The sequence below is a fragment of the Tyto alba genome, unplaced genomic scaffold (assembly GCF_018691265.1).
Source record: "Tyto alba isolate M040663 unplaced genomic scaffold, T.alba_DEE_v4.0 Super-Scaffold_23, whole genome shotgun sequence".
NCBI classification, from domain to species: Eukaryota; Metazoa; Chordata; class Aves; order Strigiformes; family Tytonidae; genus Tyto; species Tyto alba.
This window is the reverse complement of record NW_024881297.1, coordinates 8,165,468-8,177,807: the sequence shown is the minus strand read 5'-3', so window position 1 is coordinate 8,177,807 and position 12,340 is coordinate 8,165,468. Positions and strand designations below refer to the sequence as shown.

At 33.9% G+C, this 12,340-nt stretch overlaps 1 protein-coding gene across 4 annotated transcripts in view; it reads right to left on the bottom strand.

The window, feature by feature from the left end:
- The window catches only part of LRBA (LPS responsive beige-like anchor protein), a 415,639-nt gene that overhangs the window by 342,919 nt on the left and 60,380 nt on the right, over nucleotides 1–12,340 (bottom strand). For all 4 annotated transcript variants that reach the window (XM_042796732.1, XM_042796735.1, XM_042796733.1 and 1 more), the window contains exons 15-21: nucleotides 12,080–12,142; nucleotides 10,187–10,284; nucleotides 6,958–7,050; nucleotides 6,032–6,140; nucleotides 5,481–5,562; nucleotides 3,648–3,771; nucleotides 3,201–3,393 (exon numbers count right to left, since the gene is read on the bottom strand). In XM_042796732.1, the coding sequence (XP_042652666.1) occupies nucleotides 3,201–3,393; nucleotides 3,648–3,771; nucleotides 5,481–5,562; nucleotides 6,032–6,140; nucleotides 6,958–7,050; nucleotides 10,187–10,284; nucleotides 12,080–12,142 (762 nt within the window). The remainder of the gene's footprint in view (nucleotides 1–3,200; nucleotides 3,394–3,647; nucleotides 3,772–5,480; nucleotides 5,563–6,031; nucleotides 6,141–6,957; nucleotides 7,051–10,186; nucleotides 10,285–12,079; nucleotides 12,143–12,340) is intronic.

Genomic DNA, 12,340 nt, shown 5'->3' with positions numbered 1-12,340 from the left:
GGCTAGACAGATAAAATCTAAGGCCTAGCTAGCATAGTTCCAATGTTTAAAAACCAGTAGTTCTTAGATGCTTTCATAAATTAAGCACTGACTAGTTAGAACAAGCTAGAGTTGTGATTTAATTTTTTTCATTAACATTTTTATTGAAGTAGAAGCTACTGATTAAACACCTTTGTATACACCATGTTAATATCAGGAAAACATCAAAAAATATAATATGGAAATGAGCAAAATACATGATTAATACTAAGAAATGTGGCATTAAAAAGGTTGCAGACACCTTCTAAATTCTGAGTGTAAGGAGACCAATGCAGTGCAATTATGCTAGAAAAGCCGTTGCTGCTTATAAAACGCTGTGCAGCTGTTGGAGGAGAGGGTTACAGTGACAAACAGCTTCCCTGCTACAAAGGTGGCAGGAAATCTATCAAACCGGACAATAAAATTGCAATTGAGTTTCTTTGGCTTTTTATAGCAGCTGCATGTATCTTGATGTGTAGCTCTACAAAACCTATCCAATTCTGTAACACTAGTCCTTTATGTACCAGTTCTTTATCACAGAATGGTGTTATAAATTAGTGGCAAGAATGGCGCAAAGGGTTGTAAAAAGAAAAAAAAAAAAAAAGCAGTAACCCAATACAATTAGAAATGAAATAATAAAAATACAAATTGCTTATTCTCTTACAATGTTAAGGAAATATTTTTCTTCCCTTAATTCCCACATTACTTTGAAAGCATGCTAGAAATCAAAAACATCTGAGATGCACTTAGCATCAAACAATTTACCCACTGAATTATGTCTACCCTGTGCTATGTGTGAATCTACATGAATCTCAATATTGGTATAACAGGATACAAGAATATTCAAAATAAATAAAATCGAGGGATTAAAAATTCATTATCGTTAGATATTAATATCAGTTTATAAGGACATTTTCAAGTGACTAGTAAGGTTTTACCACAAAAAGCTTTTTTTGTGATTTATCCTAATATATGCTTATGTAATTAAAAGATAGTTATGAAATATCATCTAGCTTTATACTGCTAGTTGCATGTATTTTTTATTAAAAAGTTCAAACAGCAAATGCATAATAAAGGTGAAAAAAGTCCAATTTTAAAATCCTTGATTATTGCATCATCATTCACATCACTATTGTTAAGTTTGGTTTTGGGTGTTTTTGTTGTTTCATCATTTTTGTTTAGGCTGCTGGAACTGGATATTAGCAGCACCGGTGTCCAAACAAACTGAACTCCTTTACAATTCCTTCAAAATTACACCACTACTCTGCTGCTAACTCTGCCCACACTCACACACTTCTAAGCTTGCCATTGTTCAGCCTCCTCTAAAGTAGGTTGGAAGAACAAACAGTCCTTACAGATTGACCAGAAAGCCAATGAAGCTGGACTTGAGAAAACTGATACAGGAAGTTACTTCTACAACCAAGGATACCTCACTGTGCCAGTATGCCAGGAACCAAAAATGAGAAACACAAGGAGTGAGGCATGTCATTTTCCCATTCACTATGGTATTGCACAAAAACATACAGCTTTTCAAGGGAGAGGAAGAGGAAAAAAAAAAAAAAAAACTTTATCTGTACCTCATTTTTTTTTTGGTATTTCTAAAACCACGTTTTTCTCAACATTTGGCCATGGCATCACAATAAAATCTTGGGTTTTCCTCAATGAACTCTAGACCATTGATTAGCTACATTAAGTCACTGAAGATAATGACCAAAATTCCATCTAATCACTTTGACATAGAAGATGTTTAAATGAGATTTCCAACATTACATTATCTTACAAAAAGATTCTAAGAATAGCACTACATCTTACAAGATTATGTGCTAGACAATTTTTGAATTCAATACACCAAAGCTCTCTATAACAGAGGTAAAAAGGTGGTCTTCCTTCACTCACCTCTGCATTTTTCCCCAGGGACAGTTCCCCAGTAATTCCCAGCAATCACACAAATGCTTTAAATTATGCCAGTTTCTATAAAAGCACTTTAGGGATCTTTACTCTGGCTATAGCTTGCCATTGTACAATCTACTCCACCCACGCCCTCTGCATCTTGGGAGAAAGAGAGGAAACAGCTTTTCTGAAGACTGCAGAGCTGACACAAAAGATTAAGACTATTTCAACAACTAAAATGTAATCTCTGTAAGGGTTAAAATTTGGCCCTGGATTCTTTGCACCTGGATTCCATTTAACTAAGTGACTATTTAATAATATTATTTCACACACTTTTATTATATAGATTTCTACATTTGTGTCCCCATAGCCCAATAATCCACCATAAAGCTATGAATACAATAAACAGAGCTGCAAAATAATAGTATTCCTGATGTTTGCAAAGACTGAATTTTTGAGAAAAAAAAAAATTGAGGGCCTCAGAAATGCTAACAATTCCTTAGAATCATAAAATGATCTTTAGGATTCACAGATGTCCTTTTCACACCGTTAAGTTGTGCATATTTAGAAATATATAATGTCTAATTTAATTCATCTTAATTAAATATTTCTGATAAACCAGAATAATTATGAGGCCCACGCTAGCCTTACTCTTGTTCAGAATAAGGCAGGGCAGTTATCTTTTATCCTACTGTGCCTTGTTCAAAGATCCACTAATAACTTTTATGCTATAATTCTGGTTGTAACAAAAAAATCAGACAGAAAAATAATGCAGGGTAATGGTCTCATTCATACTGCAGGGATTTGTGTTCTCACCCTGTATTCCATGACAGTTTAACAGCTGAAGCATCTGCCTTAACTTTGATTTCTTTGCTTTTTACTTGTTTGTTTTACAGCCTTTTGGTGTTACTAAAAGGTACTTTTGTTTATGAATAGATATGGTGCGCCACCTTGTGTTCAAGCCATTAATTAAAAGCAAAACCAGCACTAATTTTTTTCAGAAATGCTTCTGAAATTTGATTATCTTATTTTTGAAAATATGTGCCATTTTCAGTATAAACCAATATTATCACCATTTCAGCAACAAGAAAAAAAGATTTGTGTTCAAACAACAAAATTAACATTTAATTGTCAAATATGTGAACGTTATGCCTAGTAACAGATATAAACACTGTGCTTTTATTTAACTACTGTCCTTCAATTCAAGACTGTCTCACTGTATGCCACAGCACTTTAAAGCTCTAAATCCAATTACACAGTGTAACAGTTTCCCAACTACTTCAAACACTCACCTTTGAATGTGTGATTGACAGTGTATCCACCCAAACACGCCAGCCACCCCACTCATATTTGATTGCATGGTAGAGCAAAATTCGAAATATGGTATACACCATCTCTGTTATCTTCTGTTCCTCAGAAGTCTTTGGATTAAAACAGCAAAGGGAAAGCATCCACTCCTGCCAGACAGAGCACTGCAACAAACTCCTGCAAAACACATACATGCCATTTAATCAAATTTCAAAATGTATCTTAGAAATATACGTCAGCTAAGTCAGAAATTCAACATGTTCAAAAAAATTCCTATGTGCAAGCTTCTCTAATTTTACTTATTAAAGACTAGTTACTTGAGCACAGAATTTGCTGAACAGACATGAAACTGTATCTGCTTAATGAGTCTAATTTACTAGGAGACCTTGCTACTCACTTTGTATACATGTACATATAGCAAGCTGCCTTACCTCCTATTTTCTCTGCTGTTATTAAAAAGTTTAATCATATCTGAGAGAAAGGCTCGGCGAACCTCCAATGTTTCTGGACACTGTGGAGAATTGCGTAGCAGGATTGCAATAACCTTCAAAATCTCTGTAAAACGGTTCATAAGCAACAAAATATTAGTACTAAGCACAGCATAAAATACAGCACATCTTCCAATATTGTTTGTACAAGAAAATTGACACTGCATTAAAAAAGTTTTATACCAAGAAAAATCACATCTCTGAGTAGAAGGTTTAACTAATACAAATCCCTTCTTCCAAGACTTCTCAAACCTGGTCACCATCAGGGATTTGCAGGCCTATACAGTTGAAGAAACTGGAATCCAAGTTAAATTATTCTGAAATTTTTTTTAATTATCAGGTTTAAGCAACACAAATGTTTTTGCATGACAAATGGCAAGCTGTAAGAATCTGTTAGAACCCTTTTCTAAGGAAGTTCATGTAATACAATGTATCCGTTATAAAAATCAATACATGAGAAAAATGCATAGATTTTGCTCTACCTTAATAATACTGAATTTTCAAAGAATGCGAAAAACTTCTGATTATACTGAACAATTTTTATTATAAAAAAAAGTTTGAGAAAGGGGACAAAGCCTTCCCGATATAAAATTTCATCTTTTATGAGCACAGTGTTTTCTATATTTATAGGAGACAGTAAACTTTGTGGGTACATTCCATTTTTTGAAACAGTGTGGCAGTCACCGTTCTTGTTACTTAAAAAAAAAAGTTCGCTTTGCACTTTGTAAATAAATTAGGCTGCAATTTGAACACGGTCACTGTGAGAGTTTCAGTTGACCTTGTACAATTTCTTTAAAATTCTTTATTTGAAAATATTAGCTCTGATCTTAAAAAAGGTACTCTAGAAGTGACTCTTACTACTAGAGCTAGATAATTCCAGAATCATACCTCACACTACAAATAATTGGTATTACCCACAGCAGGGACTGCCAACTTCAAAAATCTTAATAGAAAGTTACAAAAATCTCCTCACATCTCTTGCTTCATACAGATTTACCAGAAGGCAAATCGCACAGTGCAACCAGATTTCTTTGCTCAGTGTCTGCTTTGCTTTCTTTTCTTTTCCCCCACTTTCCACATGAAGCAAACCCACAACTATGGCCTACATTTAATGACAAAGCAACTAGGAAAGTGAAAAATCTTATTTCTCCAGAAAAAAATGAACTCCCAAAGCTATCCTAAGTCCATTGTATTATATACAGAGCACATTAATAATGCATATAATTCAGGAAAGGAGATCAGTATTTTCTTATAGTACAAAAGACATCTAAAGTTTCATAACAAGATATTTCCCATAAAGTAAGCTAACCAAAACAGTGAGCAGATACATTTCTCTTACTCCCCATCTAGTGTTGTCATACCAAATGTAATTTAAGATGAAGGCTGCTTCCATATTTCAGGTAATTTAGTCTGACATCACTAAATAATGCAATCAGATTTTTGCTGGAACCTTAATATGTATTAAATCAAAGTATCCTGTGCATGCAAGTCTTGAAAAACCATTTCATAACATGAGTACACAGCCAAAAAGGGTGAGTTATGAACTACATACACATTTAGACATATAAAACTTCTTTGAAAAAGCTACAGACATACTTCCTAAATAACTCCAACTAAATGCATGTTATCTTTCCTTTTTAAGACAAACAATGTAAAACTGAGATCAGAACTAAAGACTGCTGGAGGTAATTAATAAGCTCTCTCATGTCTTTTTTTTTTTTTTTTTAAGAACAGACTTTTTGTATGGTACCACTTAGAAATGTATAGCATTCTTACGAGGATTTTGTATCTTCACTGTTGAATCTGGGTCAGGATGTTGTTTATGTATCACTTGAGTGCAAATCTGTTCAGTCAGAATCTACCAAGAAAGAAGACGATGCCACATCAATGTTCATAAAGACGGCTTACTGAAAAATAGTTGGATACATCCTTCTTACAGTACCATCGTTTCACCATGGTTCTAAAAATTATCCAAAAAACTCACTTGCCTTTCTTGACAATTTTAAATACACTGGAAGAGAAACCTGAATCTAACCAAAACAATCATCATAAGGCAAGATAATAAAATTCAACATATATATGACTGTCTGCATGAGACATTCAGGTTACTCATTATCTAAAATTGTTCATAATGAGCATAACCAAGTTAAGGGTGGGGGCAGGAATCTCAAGTAGTGAGTTTTAAAAAAAAAAAAAGCAGCATTCAGCTGCATCACGCCAAGGTTTAATGTCATCTGGAACATATCAGCACAAATATGTAAGCAATTTTCTAACAATGTCTTACAAGTAATTAGGAAGATTGGATCCTAACTACAGTATATTACTACCTCAAATAGGACATTGTATGTGGTCATGGTGATTAAGCTTGTCTGAAGCATCAGCCTTTCAGCCAACAAAGAGAACAATCCATGTCCAAGCATGACTTCAGCTTTTCTCCTAAAATAGTATAGAAAGATAAAATAAGCTTATGTATTCAACTTGCTTTAGGGAAAAAAAAAAAAAAAAAAAAAAAAAAAAAAAGGATTTATAAAGTATGCTTCAAGAAACACAAAATCACTGGAAACATCTTTTTCTTTGTTGTTCCTTAAGTCTTTCACTTTTGATTAATGAAAAAGGCAGATCCAAATTCTGAAAGGACAAGTCATTCCCTGAAGACAGAAAAAAACTAACTTCCTTCCACAAATGCAGTCCACTCAACCATGGGCCCAAAAAGCTGAAACACACCCTTAGGGATTTCTTGATAAACACTAAGGAAAGGGCACCTCTGTCCTCATGTCACTCAAAAATATAACCATGGACAGCAGTCTCAATAGTTATCTACCATTGTAGTCAACCGGAGACATTACACCTACTTTTCAGTAAGATGGGGCTCAATATCACCAGTCTAGTTCTTGCTACCGATTTCAGTGGAATTATGGAAAAAGAACACTTTAAAAAGCAGGCAGCCATTCTGCAAGTATTACATGAACTTGGTAAGGAAGTGATAATGTCTGGGCACTAGTTGCCAATAACAAGTAATTCCACCACATTGCAAATGTATTAGTGGCAAATTGAAGAGTACTTGAAGAATAGTAGCCCCTATTCAGTGAAGCATATTTAGTGACTACCCTCCAACATAGCTTTTATTACTTTATGTACAAACATATGTGTATATGATACACACAAAATAATATATGGCATGTATGTGTCACAACCTACCTTTTCTTCCTTCTTCTTGGGGGGCTTTTGTTTTAAGACTGAAATCAGTACTTACTTTGGAGCAAGGTGCTTTAAGAAATATCCCATCACTTTTAGAGCTTGTACCCTGATGCCTTCACTTTGTGATGCTAGAAGCTTGTAGACAACCCTAAAAGCAGAAAACACAAGGATTTCTAAAAGAGTTGAAGTACATAGCAATTTTTGGAATGACAAATTAACTGCAGTAGACTGCAAATAACTTTGTATGAGTCTAATTTAAAAGAATGACTTTTAATAAGACTACAAAAACCAGCATGATGTTTCTGTTAACAGCACAATAGCTTGATTTCATATTTTATAATTAGATTTTGAGATTTTTAATCAAATTTCAATATCTCCCAAATATCAATACATAAAATAGCCTGTGAAATTCTGCTGCAATTCCTATACTGGGAACTGCGTTAATCTGATATTTTATCCAGAAAACTAAGCAAGCAATTGTTTTAGTATAAATCTGGATGGATGATAATAGCCACGTATGGAGAGGGATTTATTACTAGCACTATATTTGACATCTGTGCATGCTGTTGCTCCCTCAGGAAGGATAGAGGAAGACACCAAGTCAAGAGGCATTCTTCTCATTTCACCTACATCGGTTTCTGCTCTTCGCCTCCTTATGATTATGCTCTATACCTACTTATGATTCTCCACTAAGAAGGTTTAAGAAGAAAGCAGAAGGGAGCAAAGGGCACATCTGTGGCAAAGTACTAGATTTAACTAGCTGAACAGTTCTGGGTGAATTTTTCCCAAGAAAGAAAATGAGAGTGTAACAAACACAGCAAAGAAAGTGTCAATGTAACTGATTAAATTCTGGTAAATTAATAAACAATTGGAAGTACAGTCTTACAGTGGGAAGTGTCCAGTATCCTTACATATACTTGACATTACCAATTCCATCTGTAATAACTGCACTGATGTCACCATGTGTATCTATACCTTCCACTCCCTGAACAGAAAGAAATTGGACTAGTACTTAATCTTAACTTCTCAAACATTTATTTGCCATACATGAAAGCTTAATCTTTTATTAAATGAGGCTTATTTACACAGTGAAAAATTCTAATATTGGCCTTCTGTCAATGTAAAGAATAACAAATCCAAGTTTTTGATCTTTGTAAAGCTCCCATAAAAACATAAGACATCTAAATCTATCAGTTACAGCTAATTTCATTCATTGCCTATTTTTTAGACTAAGGTACTTGTCACTATGTCACTGTCTGATTTTAGTTTAGTTCATAGTATTGGACAGATCTTTGAATTTGTGAAATACCTACATGGACTACGAAGCTCTCTGAAAAAAAGATTAAATTTCCTAATGTTCCATAAAATTATATTGGAAGAGAAGAAACAGTACTCAGCCTTTACTGTGAATATTTTCTGGGTAAGTTTCTGAGGAAATTTCTATCACTTTATTAGGGGGAAGGAAAAAATAAATTCTGATTTCAATGATTCTTGAGTCTGTCCAAAAATATCCCATGTTATTAAGTAGTTGTAAGGAGTTCAAGGGACTTATTCAAGTTTTTGGGCCTTATCTGTACTGAGCACTCATCACTAGCTATATATTCCTTCACTTTTGCACACCTAAAAATATTACGCAGGACACCTAAAGTAAGAAAAACAATAAAATCTAGTCCCATAATAGGATTTAAGTGAAAACTCAGGAGAGATTAAAAAACAGTTATCTATAACAAATAACATCCTAGAGAAAGCTGCAGCCACAGCAACTACAGAATCAGACAAACGAGCAAGGCCACGACACAATATTCATTCAAGCAATATAATCCATTTCCCTGCTTGTTTTAACAGAACAGTCTGAGTGTTACCTAACTGCATAGGAAAAAAAAAAATATTTCTTTACACTTATTTCTTCAGTAGATTGCTTACTTTTAAGATCGATTATTAAAACTCCAAATATTTATAAAGCCTTGTAAAATTATTTTTTAATTTCAAGAATATAGTGTTTTAATTGCAAAAAGTAGATGCATTGTTAGGCATACAAAAAACCCATTAAGTGACTGGAGACAATACAGAAGGAAAGCATGTAACAAACGAGACAGGAAAACAAAGTGATTTCTCACTGTGGACTCACTATTCATATTGACTTGCCCATATACTAGTTAATAAAAAAGAAAATGTCTACTGCCAGTTGTTAAATAAAACCAAACATATTGTATTGGAGATCCAACATGACATTAAAATACTTTATTATTTAGAGCTTTTATTAGTTTCCCATAGCATAATACATTACCATACAAATGAAGTCAAAGCTGAAGAAAACAGGTAAAAAAAAAAAAAATAATCAGCCTAGCACTAAAAGGGGAGAAAACAATTATGAACGTGCCTGAATGTTGTCTCTTGAGAAACAGCAAGTGAAAAAAAATATATGTATAAATAGGGGTTAACCAATAGGTGCAACAAAAATGTATGAAATGAGACTCTGACTTTACACAGCAAGAGAGTTACTACTCCATATACCCTTATAGGAATAGCTCTCACATTTGTTTGCCTGATCCAATTTTTTCACCAGTATGTCTACGCATGTTCATTTTAAATTAGAAAAGCTCAATAATGTGACCACACTCTGAGAGCCACAATACAAAATCAGAGTCATAACTTAGACATTTTCTAGGAGATCTTCTGTTGTGCTTTTATTGTTAACAGAATTTGCTACTTCCCCTACTTTTCTCTCACTATACTGTGTAAAACAATATTTTTCAGTTGGTTGGGAAAAAGAGATTGTGAACAATCCATACCACAAAGTGCTAAATTTAAACAAATAAAAGGTTTCTTCTGCAAAAGTCACACAATGCTTTACACGATTAATAAATAAAAAAAAAAAAAAAAAAAGAAAGGAAAGAAAGCTAACAAAAATCAGATGAAATCTGAACCAGTTTTTGTTAGCCCATTTTCAGTTCTAAAATATATGCAAGAATGGGAGGCTAAAGACTAAGCATTAGTACATGAAGACTTAACATCAATGTATGGACTAACTCAAATTGATCACTACCTGTTTAAGTGTGACTGACAGCTTGGAAACATTAACACACAAAAAATTCCCTCATTGATAATAAATCCAACATCACCTCTTGTCAAAAGAACACCTGGACACAAAAATCTCCAAGATGACGAGTCTAAAACTTCAACACATACTGACGAGGACCTTTCAGATTTCATGGGAATTCTACCAAGCAACAGTACGGACACAACACTATTTCGTCTTGCTCACTTACAAAATTCAAACTTACTGTAATCCATTCCTCTGATCAAAAGCAGGGATCATAGAACTGGGATGCTCTGACATCAGAGCAACAAGCAACTGCAAGACATCCATTAGATTGTCATCCTGTTGATTAAAAGTTACAAATTTGAATTAAAAATGCATGTATGCTAGAACATTGTTTTGGTTAAAAGAACCACTACAAAAGATTTCAAAATGATCTGGAGAGTAATAGTAAACTAAAGACCAAAACAATTAGGCCAAGATCAAAAGAGCTATAGATCTGGAAAGTAAGTACAGGAGAAAATATTACCAAATAATACCCCTTTATTTTTTTACAGTGGAAAGTGATACATCTGTGTCTGGGATGTAAGCCTTTGACAGGGAATGGACTATTGGTCTATGCTATTTCCTTCCACACATGCTCATCTGTTTGCATGTGTATTTCCCCATCTTTTACTGCACAGGAGCTAGAAAGAAACTGCTGCACATTTTCTGGGGCACAGGGCAGTGTTTAATGCAAAATCTCTACTAACAGATGTCCACCCCAGGAAAAAAAAAAAAATACCACCACCTGCCACAGACAACATTTAAAATGCGTAATGCAAGCTAATCAGTGATATTTTCCATACTACTAGTCTAAAGCATTCTAAACTACAGTTTATTAATTTATTCCTAGTTCATTATAACTAAAAATAATCTACAAAGTCGCAAAATGCAACTGTTGCCTTTTCCTATTCTTTTTAGTATTAAAATAAAGGCTTATTAAAAAAAAAAAAAAAAAACAAAAAAAAAACCAACTTTACCAACACTTTTGAACAAATATTCTGATTCTTTCTCTATTAGAAAAACAGGTTTACACCCCCTGAACAGCTGGGTTCACCTGGTGATATTAATAGCTTACATTACAGATGCTATCACTGACGAATGAGCCCTACGAGAAGACTGAACTTTACTTTTATTGATGCTTTTCTCAATTTCCAACTAGATATCCAGTTCTGTGGGATTCAGCACTCATGGATCTTTTAGATTTGACCATACAAACTGCTAAGATAGTTAAAGTATAACCTCCTCATCTGAAGGCTATATAAAGCTTCTGCTATTTTGGTTTGCTCTTACCTGTTAAAGAGTCTTATTTTTTACATCTCCATATAAAGTAAACTGACTTAAATTTCTTGACCATGGTGCTACCAAATAGTAGTAACCAGCACAGAGAATAAAAAGAAAACATAGGTGTAAACAAAAAAAGAAAAAAATCCATCCTGATTGAAGTGAAGTTCAATTAATTCCTTATTTTACCCACTTCAAGCACCCTTACAGAGATGAGATCAGTTAGATTTATGTCCCCATTTCCCTTGTCTTTGATGTTGCATCTGGCATAAAGTGCCTTTTCCTTGTGCTAAAATATGAAGATGCAGATGTATCAGTGGTAACCAACATTTTCTCCCAATTAAGTTTATATGCTTCTCTTAGATGCCATTAACATACATCTTTATTTTTTAATGCATGTTTTCAATTTTATTGCTTTATTTAAGAAGCAAAATAAAAATGAGAGAAAAACAAAATAAAAAATATTACTTAGGCAGCACAAACCAAGGTTTTGCCTTCTTTTCTTTAAAGTCAGTCTCACCATCTGTTTTTCTGCTTGGTAAATCAGTTTGCAGAACAACATAAGAAACCATTTTGACTTACCGGCTTAATGAACTTCAATCTAACATTGAACATAGTGCTTAAATCACTGCAGTAATATTGGCAATTCAGCACACTAAACTAAAGAGTTGGAGAATGTTTGCTACTTCCTCTCCAGAGCCATCTTGTGGCATAAAGAAGCTAATATTTGAAAATATTCAAATATTTGATGATCACAAACAGCAGTAGTAGTACACCTCTCCACCCACACACCCCCCATATTAAAAATTACCTCATGTATAGTGAGCAGATAATTGAGGATAGCCTGCAATTCGTCTTCTTTTATTCCATAGTCCTTTAAAAACAATCAGGTTTTAACTATCATCTTTCAAGTACAAAAGTACTGTTCCCAAAAGAGCATTATTACAAGCAATGTTTATATACAGAGCAAGTCCCACAAGACAAATTTGTTTTCACTTGGTACAGCAGCTTCATAGATGGAAGGTAACTTTTTTGCTGCCCAGAAAATACCCACTGAAGGTTATAAAAGTGC